The sequence below is a fragment of the Geotrypetes seraphini genome, chromosome 8 (genome assembly GCF_902459505.1).
Source record: "Geotrypetes seraphini chromosome 8, aGeoSer1.1, whole genome shotgun sequence".
Lineage (NCBI taxonomy): Eukaryota > Metazoa > Chordata > Amphibia > Gymnophiona > Dermophiidae > Geotrypetes > Geotrypetes seraphini.
This window is the reverse complement of record NC_047091.1, coordinates 182935991-182953613: the sequence shown is the minus strand read 5'-3', so window position 1 is coordinate 182953613 and position 17623 is coordinate 182935991. Positions and strand designations below refer to the sequence as shown.

Here is a 17623-nt window from a genome sequence, read left to right as displayed (position 1 = left end):
TTTTCCTTGCTGGCACCCCCCACTGCCGGTGCAGGGCCCATTTGAAGAGCCTTCAAGCATACACATGATGTCATCACAGTTTCGTTGTGCACTTATGGGTATCTCGAGCCGCAAACACTAGGTTTAGTGTGCTGTAGCTCTCGAGAAAGATTGTGAGACACTGGTCTAAGGGAAAGATTCTGATCAGCTGATGTCACAGGCTAGTACAAAGAGTGGACAGGAGTGCTACAGTACAGTGAAGCCAACTGTACCTCTGCAATAAAGAAAAACCTATACCCCAAACTTATCAAAAGTAGGGTCAGAAGCAGCAGAAATCAGCATTGTTGGACACTCCAAATCTACTTCCTTTCTAACTGCTAAGATTAGGACTTTAAGAATAATATTTTTGGAATGTTTCTTGCACAATTGAAAGGGATGGGTGATTGTTCTGTTTGCACAGCAGATCTGAAGACTATAGTTAATGCACTTTACTGAGGAAATGTGCGGCACAGTCCACACCTGAATGCATGACCACCACTACACAATGAGTGTCAGAATACTTGACAAAGTTCTGTAGTCTCTATCAGGCTAGATCCACACTCATCCAAGCAACTAGTCATTCACACACGAGCCTTCCAAACCCATGCATAAAGATCAGCAGATTGACCATGAGATGCTACCCTCTTTTCCTTCTCACCTTCAGCGTCTTGGTTCTTCCTGCTATAATTCATATGGAACACAAACGCATCCAAGATAAAGGCTACAATAATGGTCAGCACCACCTGGCGGGCAGAAAGAGAAGAGTCAAAATTTGTAAGGTCTTATCAACACCTCAAAACAGAGCACTGGACCAGGAACCCAACAGCTGCTCAACAGTGTCCATGCAGATAGCTGCTCATTTTATTTACTGTAGGAGAATTTCAATCAAATCACTGTTGCCTCCCTTTCTTGCACTAGGAAACATATTATCGATTTTAAGCTTCATTTTTCCAGATTACTACACAAATATTTCTTATATGCAGATCATGTATTGAGGAGTCGGCTTGTGTTCTCCCTGATCATGGCATCATCAGCCCATAGGTCTAGGGATTTTGGGAATTTATTTAGAACATTTTATATACTTTTTCTCTTGGCAACGAAAGATTAGGTTACTTACCTCTGCTAATCTTCTTTCTTGTAAATAGCCTCTGGAATCTACACCAGTGGGTCATTTACCTTTTCCAGCCTGGAAACTGTAGGGAACTTGAAACCAATTTCTAGCCCCTCCCTCTGTATGCATCTGCTGCTACTTACCCCTGGATATTCAGTTTTGTTTCCTACAAGACTAGGCTGTGTCTTTTCTGCTCTTGTTTTATTTTCTAAAAGTTTTAGTCAATTGATTGATTCTTGGCGCGGGTCTTGCCCTGGTGCTGCGGATTCACCCTATGGTGTATGTTCCAGAGGTTATTATTCAAGAACCAGTCTTATGACAATGTGTAGACAGATAACACAAACACCTCATGAGCAAATTCTGCTATCCAGTGCTGTTTTACTGTTCCCTAATCATGTCTGTTTTTTCCTCATTTAGTCTCGAATGCTGGGAGACCCAAGTTGCAAACAATGTCCCTCACTGACATCAGCACTCACCATAGTGACAATGTAGAATATCATAAAATAAAGCCGAGCCCAGTGAGATGTTTGTGACGTCACACCTTCCTGCAATCAAGAACAAGAGTCTATTGCAAATGATCTAGCTCAAGCACATACAGTTAACACACAAAACCCTTTTTTCCTTCAGTTCAAGTACATACAGTTACCTGCTTCTTGCCCTCCCTCTTTCTCTTGTCTTTTCAGTTCGGATCTAAGCTATATAATCTAGATATACATATCTCAACCTCTTATTTTCTAGACTGGGAATGAGTAGTGCACACAAAAACTCTGGACAACACTATGTATAATTTTAAACTTCACTTTCAAGTTCACAATCTAGCAGTACTAATTACCATGTGCTAGAGAAATATCACCCACAAGCTCTCTGAACTAAATGCCATGCAGAACTTCTTATAATGCTTTTATTAAATGAATTAATAGTTAACTGTGCTTACCATAATGATATACCAGTTATTAACCACAGTTAGCTCAAACAAGGTTACTGCAAAGGGGGAAAAAAATAAAGGAAACTAAGTGTCACTATTTCTAGTCTTGATTGTTTATATTTCCTGATGCATGCACACACATTCCATTCATATCACATGTGATCATTTTTTAACCTAGTCACAAAACAGTACTTCAAACCCTTTAGCAAATACGTGTAGAGAAAGGAGCTGAGAAGCCCTTGCCACCAGTTTTATGAGTTTATGACCCTCCTTTCCCTAGCTGAAGGATAATGACCCACTTCAAGATCACGCAGAAGAGGTAATGTCCTGGTCAGTGCACATGGAATGCACTTACGCTTATAAACAATGCTTGTACCAAGAACATTAACTTCTCATGGTCTGGCTGAGCAGGAAGAACTCACTGAAGCAATGCTTACAAAAGAGAAAAACCAACATAGCAGTGTTCTGTGCCACTTGGCAAGTGTTCAAGGGCAGGGAAATAATGAATCTGGAGAAGATTAACGCAGGTAAAGTGCACTTCCTAATCAAAAATCCCCTGGTCTAGTCAACAGTTGAGTTAATCAGCTCTGACAATACCAGCCCCAGCTGATGTGAGATGCAACCCAACAAAACAAATAGAGAAAAAAAAACTTGCCTTTCTATGCAAACAAATAAACAAGAAAGATGTCCAAACAACCAAACAATAGTTGTGCTGCGAGACACTTGCCGATGCCAATTTCAATATAAAGGTAGCTTAGCCACAGGGGCTGGATACAAATACAGATTCTCGGAGAACACTAATCAGCATTTGTGTAGTAAAGGAAATTTTATGTGGCGTTGTTGTTCAGTGTTAGGAACACAAAATCAAAAGCTTGGCTAATGATTTTAAAATCCTATCATCGTGTCTCATAGCACGAAACTGGGATCCTAGTTGGGACGGACATTTACAAAATAAAATTATTGTTTGGCTATTTGGAGTTCTTGCCTTTTTCTGTTTTGATGTGAGGTGCAACACATCCAAGGTCATTCCTAAAGAGATAGAGGGTATTTTTCGCTCCATAAGATGCACCTGACCATAAGACGCACCCTAAATTTAGAGGAAAACAAGGGAAAAAAACCCATTCTGAACCAAATTCTCCCTGCCAGGCTCTGTACCCAACCCCACACTCCTTGACAGGCTCTGCACCCTGTCCCCCTTCCCTGCCAGGCTCTGTACCCTGTCCCCTCTCTGGTGGTGGGCAGGGACAAGGCATAGGGCAGGCAGGGGCAGGGCACAGATGTCAAGGCAGATGACTTTTTAAAATATGTAATGTCACCTCAGAAACAACTATAGAAAAATAGACAGTGCAAAATATAGACAGCAGATATACATTCTCAAAACTGACACATTTTGATCGCTAAATTGAAATTAAAATAATTTTTCCTACCTTTATTGTGTGGTGATTTATTTCTTTTTTTCTTTCCTTCCTCAGGCCCAACAATTGTCCCTTCCTCCCTCCTTCCTTCCTATGTTCCCCTCAATGCCTTCCAGCCTTTGTCCTCTTCCTCCCCCTGTTGTCTGGTGATTTCTTTCTTTCTTTCCTTCCTCAGGCCCAAGAATTGTCCCTTCATCCCTCCCTCCCTCCCTCCCTCCTTCCTATGTCCCCCTCAATGCCTTCCAGCCTTTGTCCTCTTCCTCCTTCCCCATTATCTGGTGAATTTTTCTTTCCTTCCTCAGGCCTAACAATTGTCCCTTCCTCCCTCCTATGTTCCCCTCACTGCCTTCAAGCCTCTGTCCTCTTCCGCCGCCCCCCCAAGCCTGCCTGCCTGATTTAATTACCTCTAGCTGCTGCTGCTGTGAGGACCCGTTGACGAAGCAGAAGCAGCAGTAGCTGGGGGGGGGAGATTCCTGGTTCAGCAGCGTGGCACACGAAACAGAAGATGTTGCTAGGAAGGGTCAGGCGGGTGCAGCGATTGCACGCCGCCGGCCCAGAAGCCTTACCTCTGACGTCTACGAAGCAGCAGCAGCGAGGAGGGGGGGGGGGAGACTCCTGGCTCAGCACGGCACCCAGAACAGAAGATGTTGCTCCTTGCTCGGACCTTCTCAATGATGTCAGAATTGATGTCGGGGGTAAGGCTTCTGGGCCAGCGGTGTGCAATCGCTGCTCCCGCCTGGCTTTTCCCTTCCTTTACTTTCTGCAGCAGTGAGCAACCTGCAGCAGCAGCAGCGGCGGTGGGCGAGCAGCGGCAGCAGTCTAAATAAGGTAATGAGGGGGGGGGGATTTGGGTATTCGTTCCATAGGATGCACCCCTTTTTCCACCCACTTTTTTGGGGAAAAAGTGTGTCTTATGGAGCAAAAAATACGGTACCTTTTTCTGATAGACACCCATGTATTTCTTTTCTGTTCAATGTGGGATCTTAAACATGTTTATTATTAAAATGTATTGTGCTGCCAATTAAATACATCTATGCAGTTCACAATCTAAAATCAAAGTCACAGTACAATAAGACTACAAACAGCACAGTATTTGGTCATTCTGCGAGAGTCCACAGATCCAAGGCTCAACATCATATATCTGCTGAAAGTAGGCTTTAAGGCGTTTTTAAAAATTTCACCTATATGTTATTGTTCTTACCAAAGCTGTTGAAAATATTATCAAAGTTGTTTAGATAGTAATAACCCTCTTCCACTATGGTTATGTTACCAATGGTTATGTTGCGCCAGCGATAAGATTCAGCAACTGTGCTAGTACTGAAGTAGAAAGGAAAGAAAAGATGCATATTACCCCCAGCCCCTGAGACAGCAGAATAGTTTCTTTGTGTCATACAAAGTAACTTTAGTCATCCTGGCTATCCCCATTACCTATACACCCCTTACATGTGAGCCACATATATACTCATGCAATTTTTTAAGAGTGGTTTGAAAAGTCTGGTAAAAAAGCAAGTTAAAACCATGTAATCTCCATTGAGGGCTTCACAATTAGTCCAGTGAGTTTCCAGGTTAACCTAATGGACTGTGGTACCATTTCATGGAAATTTACCAAACCACCCTTGTATTTCACAGTAAAACATGCTTTATACATGGAAAATGTTTTAGAAATCTGTTTCAGTGGAGCAGACAAGACAGGTTCACTATATGTCAACACACAGTATTCAGACTGAATCTTACACAACAAAACAAAAACCCAACTTGTCAAGATGACTGATCCTGAAATAGCATGCATTAACCTTTTCCTATCGTAATAAATTTTACGTTACGCTGGTTCCAATCGTAATTTTTAGCAAAGTTTTGTATTACTCACCGTTATCATTTACGGCTATTGTAAACATAATGTAAATAAGTCATAAGTCTGTAAATTCAAATATTTTGTGTTCCTGGCTCTTTATTAGTCCATACAGATTGTTTATCCATGATGGCAACGACATTTTTGGAATGTCCTGTCATCCGGGACACACGAAAGGAAAAGGTTAAGATGACCTCTTAAGCCTTAAGGCATGACAGATCCTGCCTTGTGAAGAGTGACTGGATTCTTAAAGGTGCACGGCACCTTGATGCTCCACACTGTCCCCTGACAGAAAGATGGAGGAATGGAAGTTACTTTTCTGCTCAATCAATATTATTCATAGCACACCAGAAGAGCTCTGTTTGAATCTACTCTGTCACCCTGATCTAATCACTGTGTAGATTTTGTATTTCTAGGGTAGGGTGTACACCAATACAGCTTTATAAATAAATACATTACAGTGCAAAGCTCACAAATCTTTACAAAATCCTTTTTTCCCCAGCACACCATAAGACACTCAGCAGATCACCAAGTCCTTTACAATACTTTTCTGAGTACAAGTATCTAAAAGCCTGGATACTGGAAGATCCTGGAGGCCGATGCTCAAAAAGCTAACACTGACATTAGGGGTGATTCATTAGAGCCAGACTAACGTGCACATACACAGAATATCAGAGGGCTACAGTGCAGGAAACAATGTATGTGCAAAGATGGTCACAAATTGATAAGATCATCTGGAATTCCCTCCCAATACTCACAGAAAAGCACAGAAAAAATGCTGACCTTAATGCTGGAAACATACTGCCAGCTCAATGGTGGCACTGAAGGATTTCAAGAGAGGATTGACAGCAGAAGACCCTCATGGTTCATCCAGCCTGCCCAACAAGGTGATCATAGCCCCACCCACCACTCCATGTAGGCCAGTGGTTCCCAAACCTGTCCTGAAGGACCCCCAGGCCAGTCGGGTTTTCAAGATAGCCCTAATGAATATGCATGGAGCAGATCTGCATTCCTGGCATCTCCATTATATGCAAATCTCTGTCATGCATATTCATTAGGGCTATCTTGAAAACCTGACTGGCCTGGGGATCCTCCAGGACAGGTTTGGGAACCACTGGTGTAGGCGATCACCCATTTTTAAATACTGGTTGTGAAGTCAACACCATATTAAACATATAGGTAGCCAACTATGATGAGGATAATTTGAAACGTTCCTACTTGAAATGCTTAAATTTAAAAGTGCAGAATAGTGCCAATGTGTGCTTGCAGTTCCAGTCTCGCCTAACATGCCCATAAGAGCTCTGCTTATTGTGAAATGCTTGTGCACATGTGCTTTCAGTTTCATAGTGTGCATATAATTTGAATACCATTGCTTTGAACATTGGAGAGCTAAGTTTCTGCACTGTTGGCTTTAGCACCGGACTTTTGAGCATCATCCTCACAGTGCACAGAGTATGTCCTTTAGTCCTTATTTATTTTGAGGTGTAACTCTTTCTCCAACCCTTCCCAGCTCAGTAATTAACTGCTGGGCACCAGAGAAATTAATAATGGAATGCTAAAAAGTCATCTTCCCTTTCCTTCTGTAGTGTGGCGTTTCACCAAGTCCAAAAAGCATGGAGCCCTATAATGCTACTTCAAATGCTGTGTTAGCAAGTGTGGTAGAGCTGGCAAAAGTCGTCACAAGCCAGCGGCACTTACTTGCAGCAGTTTGGGAAGAGAACCTCTGCAAAGAACTCCATGCCGAAGATGGAGAATGAGTAGTAGAAGATGAGAAGAGTGAGGCCCAAACTGGAGGAGAGAGGTAAAAATTTGGTTAGACAGAAGGATCCCACATACATGTAACCATTCATATTATCTGCCCTCCTTTAAAGTGTAGGGAAAGCCACAGGAATGACTGTAAGAAGGATGCAAGGGTATGGCTTTCTGAGCTATAGGATGTGACTGTTTCCAAAGCCTCTTTTGGTTAAGTGATACATTGCTGTCAATGTGGTGCTCAGGATCTCTTGAATTTAAGAATCTCTACTCATTTATCTATAATTTTTCTCATGGATCTGGATTTCTGCACTGGCCTCTACAAATGTCACGGTAGATGTAGGCCACAGTATTCCATTACATGCAGAAGCTGTGGTGGTTTAGTAGGTTTCAACCAAGACCGAATCCGAAGCCAAAATTTGCTGCTCAGTTTCAGCCAAAACTAAAGATGAAAATCAAAACTGTCGTGCCTGCCCCCCACAGCAGAAGATGCATCCCTCCCACCTCCTCCTGGAAGAGACCCAAGCAGCTTCACGAGACTGCCATGGGAGATCCCTGTAGCCTTTTAAAGATTGCTCCTGTTTATGATGGTTCCAATCTCAAAACAGCTGCCAGGACCTCCTGCAGCTGTCTTTGCAGGCGGGCAGTCTCGGCAGACATATCAACTGAGTAGCAATATTGGGCAATGTCATTTTTGGCTGACACCCAAATACAGATTTTGGGCTGGTCTTGGTGCCAAATCCGAAATTCAGTCGATCTCTAATATTACCCATTGAGGGAAGCAAAAATTTGCAGCCCCAGCTGCCCATAAGAGGTCATGAAGGGTCTTGGAGATCATCAGCTTGCCTGCATCCTCTGCAGTTTTAAGTGTTTGGTGAAGGATGTGAAATAAAGGCTGAGCAACTGCAATACTAAAATAGGCTCTCATCCTAGGTTATGTCTGCTCTTACTAGGAAGGAGAAGGGGAGAATGGCAGCCATAACATTGATGAAGGGAAACAAAACACCAATCTACTTCTGCACAAATCTCATGTTTATAGCACAAAGATTTTAAGAAGCATAAATGACAAAAAGAGAAAGGAAAATGGTTTGAGCAGAGACAGCTAGTGGAAATGATCTTTGAAGAAGACTTCTCCTACCTAGCCATCCTGGGAAGCAACTCGAACATAGTGTCCAGGACATTCCTGTAGCGTTTTTTCAATTTGAATAGCCTTCAAAAGAACAGCATACATGTTTTTATAGGCATATATTTTCTCTCTTCTAAAATATTTCATAGTAAATTCAGTAAGAATATTGAGTAACTTTGGTAGAATACTATTACTAGTGTAATGCTCTGTGCATAGCATTGTACAATGGTGAGAAGTATTCAGGTACAAAGAGTCTTTACCCACTGGAGCAGGGGTATCAAACTCAATCACACTAAAACACAGACTACGTCATGGGCCAGACCCCATCCCCATAATAGTACTAATTATAACACAATTTTTTCCATTAATTTTTCATATATACACACACACAAAATAATTTTATTAACACATAATGGTATCACAAGTAATTGGAAGAATTGGAGCTGACTCAATTACAGTTTTTGGTGGAATTCGTTGTGTCACATTTATAAAATGGAAAGAACAATTGCCATACAAAAAGGGAATTATAAAAAATTTAAAGATTATATTGACAAATTGACAAATTATTGTATAAATATAATGAAAATGAGGGGGAGGAAGGGGGGAATACAGCACAGTTACTTACCGTAACAGGTGTTATCCAGGGACACAGGCAGATATTCTTTACATGTGGGTGACGTCACTGACGGAGCCCCCTAGCGGACGTTTTTGCAAGCAGACTTGCTCGAAGACCTTCAGGCTTGCGATTGGCCCGCGCATGAGCGGGTGACCCTCCCACCCTGCCTAGGGCATGCGTCTCCTCAGCGTGTCCTCAGTTCAGATAGCAAGCACAGAAGCCAACCACGGGGAGGTGGGTGGGTTGCGAGAATATCTGCCTGCTGTCCCTGGATAACACCTGTTACGGTAAGTAAATGTGCTTTATCCCAGGACAAGCAGGCAGCATATTGTCTACATGTGGGTGACCTCCAAGCTAACTATAGTGGGATGGAGGGAGAGTTGGCAAATTAGGAGAACAGGTGTTGCAAAACTGACTGGCCAAAGTGGCCATCACACCTGGAGAAAGCATCCAGACAGTAGTGAGAGGTGAATGTATGAACCAAGGACCAAGTGGCAGCCTTACAGATTTCCTCAATGGGAGTCGAACGGAGGAAAGCAACAGACGCCGCCATCGCTCGGACCCTGTGGCCTATGACTCGACCCGGCAGGGAGAGGCCAGCCTGAGCGTAACAGAAAGAGATACAAGCGGCCAACCAGTTAGAAATAGTCCGCTTAGAAAACAAAGCGACCCAAGCGATTAGGATCGAAAGAGAGGAACAGCTGTGGAGCAGAACGATGAGGAGCAGTGCGCTTCAAGTAGAAGGCCAGCGCTCGCTTACAATCAATAGAGTGCAGAGCCGCTTCTCCAGGGTGAGAATGGGGCTTCGGAAAAAATACAGGAAGAACAATGGATTGGTTGATATGAAACTCAGAAACAACCTTAGGCAAGAACTTAGGGTGGGTACGGAGAATCACCTTATCATGATGGAAGACAGTGAAAGGTGGGTCCGCCACCAAGGCTTGAAGCTCACTGATCCGACGGGCAGACGTGAGAGCAATAAAAAACACAACCTTCCAAGTAAGATACTTCAAGTGAGCCCGCCCCTAGCAGCTCGAACGGGAGTTTCATAAAACGAGCAAGGACCACGTTAAGATCCCAAACCACCGGAGGAGGCTTAAGGGGCAGATGAACGTGGAAAAGGCCTTTCATGAAGCGGGAAACCACAGAATGAACAGAGATAGGATTCCCGTCAATTGGCTGATGAAAAGCAGTAATAGCACTAAGGTGGACTCTAACCGAAGAGGACTTGAGTCCAGCGCCAGACAAGTGCAACAGATAGTCTAGGACAGCAGACAGGGAGGCAGAGGAGGGCTCCAGGTGCCGAGTAGCACACCAGGAAGAGAAACGGGTCCACTTCTGAAGGTAACATTGGCGAGTGGACTCTTTCTGAGATGCCTCCAGGACATCCAGCACAGGCTGGGAAAACTGGAACGAGGGCATTAAGTTTCGAGGAATCAAGCCGTCAAGTGCAGAGATTGAAGGCTGGGATGAAACAGTAAACCCCGACTCTGCGTAAGCAGAGAAGGAAAAACAAGCAGAAGAAGAGGCTCCCTGGAACTGAGTTGCAACAGAAGGGAGAACCACGGCTGTCGGGGCCACCTAGGAGCTATCAGAATCATGGTGGCGCGCGTGGACTTGAGCCCGACGAGTCTTCAGAATCAGAGGAAATGGAGGGAACGCATACAGGAACAGGTCCGATCAATCCAGCAGAAAAGCATCTGCCTCGAGTCGAGGGTGTAAACCCTGGAGCAGAAGCGGGGCAACTTGTGATTGAGGGGGGACCCGAACAGATCGACATCCGGAGTCCCCCAACGAGCAAACACCTCACGCAGAGTCACGGAATGGATGGACCTCTCGTGAGGCTGCAGAAGATGACTCAACCCGTCCGCCAGACAATTGTACTGGCCCTGAATGTAGATTGCATGAAGGAACATGTTGCGGTAGATGGCCCATTCCCAGAGCCGCATCGCCTCTCGGCACAGGGACAGGGACCCCCTGCCCCCCTGGTTGTTTGTGCGGATCAGCACCACTCGGTCGCAAAGCAGATGACAAAAAGCCTTCAGAGTGAGGAAAATCGCCCGAAGCTCAAGCAGATTGATGTGACGAAGGCGGACCAAAGACCCTGAATGCGAAGACCTTCCAGATGAGCCCCCCAAGCATAGGCCGACAAGTCCATCGTGAGGACCTTTTGCGGAGGAGGAGCATGAAACAGAAAACCTCTGGAAAGATTGGAAGAGAGCATCCACCAACAGAGACTTCAACAAAGGAGTCACGACAATGCGTCGAGAGAGAGGGTCCCGATCCTGATTCCATTGGGACGCAAGAGTCTACTGAGGAATATGAAGGTGAAGTCTGGCAAAAGGAGTCACGTGAACCGTAGAGGCCATGTGACCAAGGAGGACCATCAGGAGCCGAGCCGGGGTTGAGGACAGATAGGCCACCCGCTGGCATAAACGAACAAGGGCCTCCTGCTGAGGCAAGAAGGAGCGGAGACGAACCGTGTCCAGGACCGCTCCGATGAACTCGAGAGACTGGGACGGACAGAGGTGAGACTTGGGGGAAGTTCACCTTGAAGCCGAGACTCTGAAAGAGTAAGATGGTTTGATTTGTCACTCGCAGAACCTCCTGGCGAGAGAATGCTTTGATCACCCTTCTCAGATGATGGAAAGCACCCAACTGTCAGAGGTAAGGCTTTCCCACCGTGAGTAGAAATGATGGAGGCGCCCCCCGATAGGGAAGGGAGAAGTCTCCAGAAGGAGGGGAGCCCAAAGGCTTAGATCAGAATTGTCAAAAAGACGGTCCAGGTTTCGCCGGAGCCGGCGGTTGGACTGGAAGACAGTCGCGGCCCTGCGAGGCCAAGCAGCCAGAGCAAGACCGGAGGCCTGGTCAAAAATACACGAAAGAAAATAACAAAGACACAAGCACAGCGACTTAAACGAAAACAAAAAAGAAAGCCATGGTGCATGAGGGACAACGAGATCGCATGTAGCAAGGGAGCAGTGCTTCTGGCTCCGCAGAAAACATTGAACTGAGGCCACGCTGAGGAGTCGCACGCCCTAAACCAGGCGGGAGGGGCTCGCGTGCATGCGCGGGCCAATCGAAAGCTTGAAGGTCTTCAAGCAAGACTGCTTGCGAAAACATCCGCTAGGGGTTCCGTCGGTGACGTCACCCACATGTAGAGAATATGCTGCCTGCTTGTCCTGGGATAATGAATTTTATTAAATGTTTAGTTCAATAGGAAGAATATTTTATATGTTATATGTAATTACATAGGTTACGATAGGAAGGGGAGGGAGGAGGTTAAATTATATGTTTTTAACGTTGAATATGATAGAAATTCAAGTGATGTATTCAATTTTAAATGCCATTTATTGATACACTTGTAAGATGTAAAAACGAATAAAGATTTTTTAAAAATAAATAAAAAAAACCCCAACACATAACAGTTATCCACAAAATTAAACTACACAAAGCATAGTTTGCTTCTCAACATTAATTCCTACCAGAACTTAGAAAACCCCTATGCAAATACAGGGCCAAAAACTAAAAGTACTAATATATAAAAAAGAAGCCCTAAGATTCAAGACTCTGCATGCAGTACAACCCCAGAGAAAAATAAATGTATTTCTTCCTTATCAGTGCAAAAGATAGCAGTTTAAAATTCTCAAAATTGACAATTCAATTGAAAATAAAATCATTCCCCCTACCTTTGTTGTTTCCCTCCCTCACTACTGCGACAGTGCAGAATATTACTGGAGGCAGGAGAGGTACTCATGCTCCCCCAACCCCTGCACACATTGTACCGCTGGGCCAGACCTGTAAAGAGGTGGAGTTGGAGGAGGAAGTCAGGAGGGGAGGTGGAGCTGGAAATCAAGAGGGCAAGCCTACGGTTATAATCAGCGCCCCCCCCCTCTCGCTGCCTCAATTTTCCTCTTGTGGTCTGGCTGTCTTCACTCTTCAGCAGTAATTTACACCGCTATGTGGTTGTTAACTCACATGTGCCGGCAGCGCACCAGAAATGAATTTAACTGTGCCAGCCCCAGCGACTCATCCTGGCTGAGGCCGGCAAAGTTAAATTCATTTCTGGTGCGCTGCCAGCACGTGCAATTTGACAACCACACAGCGGTGTAAATTACTAACCGGCACTATTAAATTACTGCAGGGCCGGCATTGGAGTGCGTCGCGGGGCTGGCAGTTAAATTCATGTCTGGTGCGCTGCCAATCACTGGCCGACAATGGGGTGCGTCGCTGGGGCCGGCCAAAACAGAAACCATCTTGAAGCCCTGTTTACTCCCCCCTGACGCCAGCCCTGAACCGCGGGCTGCATAAAACAGCCAGATGGTGCCGGATTCGGCCCGCGGGCCTTGTGTTTGACACATGTTCACTAGAGCTTACAGTCTAAATAGGTATCTGAGGCAGTGGGGAAAAAAAATTTTGTTGACAGTCATGAGTAAGGTCAATCAGAGAAATGCAATGTGAATTCAGTTACCCTATTTCTCAGTTCACTGCTCTTCCCAGTGGTCACTAAATAATTATCAAATGAAAACATCCAACCAAATTCCCAGTTTTGGAACATGAAGGATACTCAGCACCCATTACAGTAGCAGGTTGAGAACCAGGATGCTAGTGTTCAAATTCCACTGTTACTCTTTGTGGTCTTGGGCAACTCACTTCATCCTCCATTGCCTCAAATATAACATTGTGTGAGCACTCTTGGGCAGGGAAATAACTTGAGCATGTGAACTTATAATTTATCTAAACTCAGATTTGAAAAATTACAATTGAATCCAAAATCCAAGTCCTACAGTAACCTTTGCAGTGTCATCTGTTACCAGTAAAGAGTCGCATTTCTCTCCTTCCCCACCCTCACTGGTGCCTTTCTCCTCTCACCTGAGCAGCTGGAGTGGTCGCAGGACGACAATAAAGTAGAAAGGCTCCATGTTAAAGGCCAGAGCCATCAGACCCAGAAATGCAAACACAGTAACCGAGAAGTCAAACCTGGAAGAAAGAAGAAAGGTGATGCAATGCCTGGCTAACATTTGTGGGCGAACTGTAATGGAGTGCCTGATAGCCAAATGACAGGTCAGAACCAGAAGCAGTCAATCTGCAGTAATTGTGAACTTTCTAGCTCCCTTCAGTGTAACCTTAATACCAAATTCTCAGGCTAACCTTGTCTAAAGTTATTTATTTCTATACCACCTATCAATGGATGTTGTCTAAGCCAGTGGTTCCCAACCCTGTCCTGGAGGACCACCAGGCCAATCGGATTTTCAGGATAGCCCTAATGAATATGCATGGAGCAGATGTGCATGCCTGTCACTTCCATTATATGCAAATCTCTCTCATGCATATTCATTAGGGCTAGCCTGAAAGCCCGATTGGTCTGGTGGTCCTCCAAGACAAGGTTGGGAATAGAGAATGACATGGTGGTTGTTACCCGCGGCTAGCTGCGGGTAACCCGCCAAAACGGTGACCAAAAAAAAAAAAAAAAAGGTCACCGCGAGATCGGGGACAAGGCCATTCACTGCCCCGTGGAGCGGTGAATGGTTAGCAAGCGTGGTGAACGAGCATTCTATCCGGCAGCTCCCTCTCTCCCGCCAGCCATGCATCTCCCTCCCTTCTTTCACCTTACCTTTTCTTGTTGAAACTGGCGATTTCTATAAGGCTATGAGCTGTATTACAGCCGGAGTCTTTAAGTTGCATCGCGTTACCTGCTGGAAAAATCTCCTCTGACGCAACTTCCTGTTTCTGGTTGCATCGGAGGAGACTTTTCTAGCAGGCAACCCAACGTGACTTCAAGGCTTCGGCTGTAATACAGCGCATAGCCTTATACAAATTGCCAGTTTCACCACAAGAGAAGGTAAGAGGGAGGGAGGAAGAGAAATGCACGGCTGGCCGGCAGGAGGGAGCTGCTGGACCGCGTGAAGGGTGCTGGGGGTGGGGGGATGGAGAGGAGAAGATGCTGAAGACGGGGACGGGGTGGTGAAAGGGAGAGCGGGGACAGTGATGGGGATAGAAATTTTCCCCGTGTCATTCTCCAGTTGGGAACCACTGGTCTAAGTAGTTTACATTCAGGTACTCAAAGCATTTTTCCTTATCTGTCCTGGCGGGCTCACAACCTATCTGTGCCACACACCCCTAAATCTAGACCAGCAGCATTCCTACCCCAATTCAGTTATTGTACTTCATATCTGGGATGACAATTCTGGTACTGCTCCCATGATTAGTCTACTTGCAGTACTGAAACAGCCATGCAAGCAGTGGAAATAGCAGCTTTTCAAATTTTAATAGCTCTAAATTTATAATGCCCTGAACCAAAAAAATTCTCCTAATATCCATCGTCATAATGGTACCAACATTCTGATTAGTCAAGTCAGCATTCACAGCATACCACCCACTTCTAATTCTGGCTGCGTCTAATCATTCACTGTCTCTTTCTCGCCTACCTTCCCCAGCTGTACACTTACAGGTTCCATCCAGAAGTAAAATATTCCAGGGGTCCCAAGCCAGTGATTTTCAGTAGCACTTCCACCCCATAGACTGTCAAAAGAGAACAGGAATATGTGAGGAAAGGAACAAAAGCTATACAACTAGCTAGGAAAACCCTCTTGTCCAAAGAAAACCTAAACAAATTACTCTGTGCCCATCATTCATATGGTTAGGATAAGGCTGCCAACTAGATCCAGATTTGCAGAACACAGTTGATCCAGACCTGGGTTTACCCTCATGCATGCTAGGCCTTGTAGACTTGATTTTCTTAGAGAACACAAAGGGAAAATCAGAACTACAAGTCCCTGCATGAAACAGGGTAAATCCAGGATTGGATCAATCCTGTCTGCATCTGGATCCAGTTGGCAGACTCAAGCTAGGAGCTTGTTTAACTAAAGAACGCCAGACATGCCCCAATAAAGCATCAGTGCAGAGGTCCAAGTGGCCAATAGGAAGCCAGATGCTCTTGTTCATCTTCTGAAGCTCTTTGTGCACAAAGAGGACTTTTGGACAGTACTCCAATCTCTGATCCCAATACATTTGGCTTTGCTTATGTTCTGCATGCTTTGCAAGTTATCCTAAAAGAGAATTAGCTGAAGTACTCAATATAAGTACATTACTCCAATCTAGTTTTAATGTGGCACATTGAGTTCAAAATTGTTAACATCAATCAATACACAGAGCTCTAACAAGTGATGCTCTTTATGCATTTGGCTACAAAGCTCTTTCGGATAACCGTTATTGAGATGTTCTGACAGTTCAATATGCGTGTCTCACAAATGCTCATACTCTAGAATTTTGGAAGTCTCTTCTTGATTAGCTGCAATTAAATTAATCAACTCCTGCCTGTAAAGTCATTTTTTTAAAAACTTGTGTTTAATAGTCTCAAATCTTGTTTATCTAATCTAGTCTTCTATTTGTGTGTCGCACATACCTATGCAGGCTCAAGGTAACTGCCCCCACGATTTGGAATTCCCTACCTATATATATACGATCTGAAAACAATCTACAGAAATTTAAAAATAGTTTAAAATGCTTCTTTTTTAAAGATGCCTACAATTGACTATTCGTTTCAAGTCCAGCAACTCTTGATTTCCCCTCCCATTGTTCTTTCCTTTGCTGTATCTTTTCTTAATAAATATTGTAGTTCTCCCCCCCTTTCCTATTGTATCCTTATAGATTAAAAAAAAACAAAACAAAAAACCCTAAGAAGTATGTTAAGATGTTAGTCTTTGTGTACTTTTGTCAATGTTTTAATTATTATTGTACAACGCTTAGTATTTTGATAGGCGTTTAATCAAATAACCAAATAAACTTGAAACTTGAAACTTAAGAGAGCACAGTCAAGGAGGTAGGAGAAAGGGGGAGAGACATGCAGGCAAGAAGGGAGAATTGAGAGATTCATGTAAAGTTCAGGTATCAAAGAGAAGGGTTTTCAGTTTCTTCCGGAATGCAATGTAGCTAGGCTCCATTTTGAGAGAGATTTTAATCTTTGGTGCAAGTGTCAACTAATATTAGTTCTAAATGTCAATCTGAATGTGTAAAAAGTTTGCTTTTCTATTTTAGTACGTTAAAATTATGTATTTTATTTTGTATTTAATGTGCTGCGTCAGATTATAATCGTCCAGGTATGCATGCACTTGTATCTCTTCCTTGTGAAGGTGCGCTGTTACAACAATCATCACCTTGGTGAATGTGTGGAGCCGTGGCTAGTCTAAACGGAAGAGCCGAGAACTGAAGTGTTGTTCCAGAATGCAGAACCTCAAGAACTTCCAATGATCCGGAAAAATGAGGACATGCAGATAGTCTTCTCAAGTCTAGCGAGGCAAGAAACTCCTCCGACACCAAGGAGGCAATTACCAACCTTACCGTTTCTAAGCGGAAACCGGGTATCTTGAAAGCTGCCTGAGCCCAGTGCTTCTATATCTAATAGCCTCTTTAATAATCACTTTATTCTTTTTTTTTTTTTTTTTTTTTAAATATCTTTATTCGTTTTTACATTATGCAAACAAGTGTACAATAATTCAAGTCATACTATACATTCTTCACTTGAAACTCTACATTCATTTTATACCATAAACTATCTCCCCTCCCTCCCTTTCCATATATTACCCCTCATAATGTCATAAAACCCACCCATCCCTCCTCCCCCCTACATATATTTAATGGGGATAAATATAATTATTTATTTATTATAATACTCAATTAATGGTCTCCACACCTCTTTAAATTTCTTATAATAACCTCTCTTGATTGCCAATGTTTTTTCCATTTCATACACCTGACAAACCGAACTCCACCAGAAACAATAATTCAATCCTCTATAGTCTTTCCAGTTAT

General features: G+C 43.9%; 1 protein-coding gene across 4 annotated transcripts in view; it reads right to left on the bottom strand.

The window, feature by feature from the left end:
• Positions 1–17623, bottom strand: part of TPCN1 (two pore segment channel 1) — a 182301-nt gene that overhangs the window by 28145 nt on the left and 136533 nt on the right. For 3 of the 4 annotated variants that reach the window (XM_033955855.1, XM_033955854.1, XM_033955853.1), the window contains 8 exons: positions 15262–15334; positions 13685–13792; positions 8209–8280; positions 7017–7106; positions 4671–4786; positions 2064–2110; positions 1606–1674; positions 677–761 (listed from right to left, as the gene is read on the bottom strand). In XM_033955855.1, coding sequence (XP_033811746.1) covers positions 677–761; positions 1606–1674; positions 2064–2110; positions 4671–4786; positions 7017–7106; positions 8209–8280; positions 13685–13792; positions 15262–15334 — 660 coding nt within the window. The remainder of the gene's footprint in view (positions 1–676; positions 762–1605; positions 1675–2063; positions 2111–4670; positions 4787–7016; positions 7107–8208; positions 8281–13684; positions 13793–15261; positions 15335–17623) is intronic. The other variant, XR_004540412.1, reaches the window with a different exon arrangement.